Source organism: Dipodomys ordii, unplaced genomic scaffold (assembly GCF_000151885.1).
Source record: "Dipodomys ordii isolate 6190 unplaced genomic scaffold, Dord_2.0 Scaffold12, whole genome shotgun sequence".
Lineage (NCBI taxonomy): Eukaryota > Metazoa > Chordata > Mammalia > Rodentia > Heteromyidae > Dipodomys > Dipodomys ordii.
The window spans coordinates 3,094,211-3,098,173 of NW_012267228.1; the positions used below are offsets into that span (position 1 = coordinate 3,094,211).

Below are 3,963 nucleotides of genomic sequence, written 5' to 3' on the forward strand. Positions count from 1 at the left end.
CGGGACCCCAGCTGGTGACAGCAGTGGCCGCCGCCACCAAACCCCACCGTACGCGGGGCTCTCCTCACGCCCGCGCCGGGACCCCAGCTGGTGACCCTAGGGGAAGAGTTTGGAGAAGCATCCCGGTGTCTGCACGCAAGCCCACAGCCACCAGCTGTTTCCAGATGAGTCCTTCGTGTGGCCTGTGGGGAAACTGAGGCCCAGAGAGGGGAAGGGGCGCCAGGCGCTGGTGGCTCACGCCTGTAATCCTAGCTACTCAGGAGGCTGAGATCTGAGGATCACAGTTCTAAGCCAGCCCAGGCAGAAAAGACCGTGAGTCTCTTACCTCCAATAAACCACAAGAAAACCGCAAGTGACGCTGTGGCTCAAGTGGTAGGTAGAGCGCTCGCCTTGAGCTGAAGAGCTGAGGGACAGCACCCAGGCCCAGAGTTCAGGCCCCACGACCGACAAAAAAAGAGGGGAAGGGGCTTATCCAAGGTCCTCCTGCTGTTCCTCTGCTCACCGTGAGGCCCCTCAGCCCCTCTCGTGCCATGGGGGGGGGGAGGGGACACACTGTTCTGGCCCCTCCCCCTTCCAGCCCAGGGCTGAGGGGGTCACACTGGCAGCCTAGGGCAGAACCAGCCCCAAGCATGTTACATTTGGCCCTGAAATGTTCTCTATGGAGAGATTTCACAACAAATTCTGGCTGTCCAGTTTGGAAGCCAAGTACCAGTGCTCACACCTGTAATCCTAGCTACCCAGTTTGGCTGAGATCTGAGGCTCACAGTTCAAAGGCAGCCTGGGCAGAAAAGTCTGTGGGATTCTTATCTCCAATCCACCATCAACAAGACAGAAGTGGAGCCATGGCTCAAGTGATAAAGTGCCAGCCTCGAGTGAAAACGTGAAAGGACAGCACCAGACTGCGAGCTCAAGACCCGATCCTGGAAAACAAAAATGCTATCTGGCCGCAGGCACTGTTATATGCTAAACTACTCCATAGGTTAGCTCTGACCAGCACACCACCACGCACGCCAGAAGAAACCAGCACACCACCACGCACGCCAGAAGAATCCGAGGCTCAGAGAACTACGAGCCAGCAGCTGAGATCCACAGCCAAGCAGAGTTTATAGTAGAAAATTAAAACAACCCAGTCAAGCACTACTACTTCACTGGCCAGGAGACTGGGAAAATGCAGGGCAGGCTCCCAGGAATGGGCCTGGGTGGTGCCAGGCTGTGGGTTCACATCCCTGGCCACCAAAACAAATACTGCTTCACAGCTCCGAAGACCAGAACTCAAAAGCAGGCAGGAAGCTGGGCACTGGTGGCTCACGCCTGTCATCCTAGCTACTCAGGAGGCTGAGATCAGAGGATCATGGTTCAAAGCCAGCCCGGGCAGGAAAGTCCATGAGTCTCTTATCTCCAATGAACCACCAGAAAACCGGAAGTGGCGCTGTGGCTCAAATGGTAGAGTGCTGACCTTGAGCTGAAGAGCTGAGGGACAAACCCCACGACTGACTGACCTCTGTCCAAAACTGGCAAGAATCTACCTTCCCTCCCCCGTGGCCTCCTCCAGCTCCCGGTAGGCACACATTCAGTGACTTGGGGTGGCTGTGTCACTCAGAACCACCCACAAAGTCCATCCTAGCTAACCCAGGGCGGCACCGTAGTGTGCAGAGGCTCCGGCCCCTGCCACGTCCACGGGGCCCGGATTGGGCGTGGGTATTCGGGAGTCTCTGCCTTGTTATGGTGCCACGTAGAGTTGCTGTGCTGTCTGCAGTGGTCAGCCACGGGACCGTTCTGCTTGTCGTTGTCAGAACCCCATTCAGTGGCCACGGGAGGTGTTTGGCTGTCATGACAGCGGCCGCGGGTGGGTTTCCCACCAGCTGTGGGTGATGGCGTGTCCTAAGAGGACTCCGTGGGCTCGGGTCCCGTGGAGGGAACGGACTGAACCATGCGGGCTGTGGGCAGGGAACCCCACAGCGAGTCAGGGCACCCAAGCCCTCGCCCCCCCCCACGCTGCCTCTGGCACTTCATGGGAACCCACCTAGGGTTCAAGGCCGCTGGGCCAGGAGTCTGGAAGGTTCCTGGCCTGTGATCCCACCCAGGCCCCAGCCCAACCCGTCTGCCCCCCCTCCCCGCTCCGCCCCCAGGTCTGCCGGGCACCGCGCCGGACCTGGAAAAGAGGAAGCAGATTTTTGGGCAAAACTTTATACCTCCGAAGAAGCCAAAAACTTTCCTGCAGCTGGTGTGGGAGGCGCTGCAGGATGTGACGCTCATCATCCTGGAGATCGCCGCCATCATCTCCCTGGGCCTGTCTTTCTACCACCCACCCGGGGAGAGCAACGAAGGTAGGAGGGGCGCGTGGGGGCGAGGGGGGCCCCCAGGCACTCCGGAGGGCGCCCAGGATTCGGGACTCACCCAGAGACAGTGAGCAGCCCAGCAGGGCCCAGAGCTTCCCGGGTATGAAGTACAAGACCCCATAGGGATGGCCACCATGAGCATGTGTACCCCGGTTCTGAGCAGAAGCCACAGCGCCCATCTCACAGATGAGGAGCCCGAGGCTCAGGGAGAGCAGGGTCCCGGGCTCACGGCATCCCAGTGACCACGTTGTTTTGTTTTGCTGGAGCCGAACACCACAGAGCGGGTAATTTTAATGAGCAGAAAGGCTCCATGTTCTGGCAGGCCAGCGTTGCCCAGAAACCATATAATCAAGTCATTTAAGCCAGCAGCCCCAATCTTACGAGTCATAGTACTACTCAAGTTGATTTTTCTGTCCCCGACAGAGGGTTTAAAGAATGAGAGGGGAGCTGGGAAGGTGGCTCAGTGGTAGAGCGCTTGCCTTGCATGCACGAGACCCTGGGTTCGATTCCTCAGCACCACATAAGCAAAAAAAAGTTGGAAGTGGCACTGTGTCTCAAGTGGTAGAGCACTCACCTTGAGCTGAAGAGCTGAGGGACAGCGCCCAGACAAATAAAAATAAATAAATAAAGACACGAGAGGAGGACACAAATGATGGGGCCATATCAGCCCGGCTGGAAAAGGAAGAGAAGTGAAACAAACCAGCTATCACTGATACCATGATTGAGCTTCCAGGCAGCCAGGGCAGGAAAGGAAGTTAGATGATTCGAACAGTCAAGTGATCAATGAGGAGGAAGATGGCTTGTCTCCTGATGACGATCTCTGAGATGGACTTTCTCGAGGACGTTGTAGGAGACGCACAGTGGGCAGACTTCTCTGTGACGTTCTGTGGCGGATGGTGAAGTTCAGACATGGCTACACAGAGTAGGACCACAGTTATTTCTGTGTCATCCTGACTTGGGAAGGGGCCTGGTCGGAGCTGGTGTAGTCACCTGTGGCAGGGGGCGCGTGGGCAGGGTCCCCTCTACCCCGCAAGCTGAGGCAGCGAGCGCAGGAGTCCCCGCTGGGACCCAGCAAGCCGCGCCGCTCCTGGGCCTGTCCTCAGCACGCTGCCTCGGAGAGGGCCGGGCCGAGTCACGCAGACCCACGGCCTCCCGTGGCCTCCCGGGCAGGACTAGCTCAGAGGGCCGCTGGCGGAGGGCGAGGCAGAGATGTGGGGCTCCCGTGGGTGACCCCCTTCCAGACGGAAAAGAGACCGAGGCCTGGGTCGGGGCAGCGCTGCCCCAGGCCCCGGACTGTAGGTGGTCGGGCTGCAGTCACAAGCACCAGCATGCATGTGTCCAGGTTGGGCCCTGTACCTCAGCGTCTTAATCCCTCCCGTGCCAGGACTGCTGCCCTGTGCTGAGTAGCACGGGCAAAGCACAGAGTAGGTGCTTTACAGTGTGCTGTGCTGAGTGACGAGGAAAGGCACACAGTAGGTGCTTTATAGAGTACTGTGCTGAGTGACATGGGCAAGGCACACTATAGGTGCTTTACAGGGTGCTGTGCTGAGTGACATGGGCAAGCCACACAGTAGGTGCTTTATAGAGTACTGTGCTGAGTGACATGGGCAAGGCACACAGTAGG

The 3,963-nt window shown here is 58.2% G+C and overlaps 1 protein-coding gene across 4 annotated transcripts in view; it reads left to right on the forward strand.

Annotated features, from left to right (window-relative positions):
- The window catches only part of Atp2b2 (ATPase, Ca++ transporting, plasma membrane 2), a 59,036-nt gene that overhangs the window by 10,150 nt on the left and 44,923 nt on the right, over nucleotides 1–3,963 (forward strand). For all 4 annotated transcript variants that reach the window (XM_013010391.1, XM_013010390.1, XM_013010388.1 and 1 more), the window contains exon 2: nucleotides 2,130–2,327. In XM_013010391.1, the coding sequence (XP_012865845.1) occupies nucleotides 2,130–2,327 (198 nt within the window). The remainder of the gene's footprint in view (nucleotides 1–2,129; nucleotides 2,328–3,963) is intronic.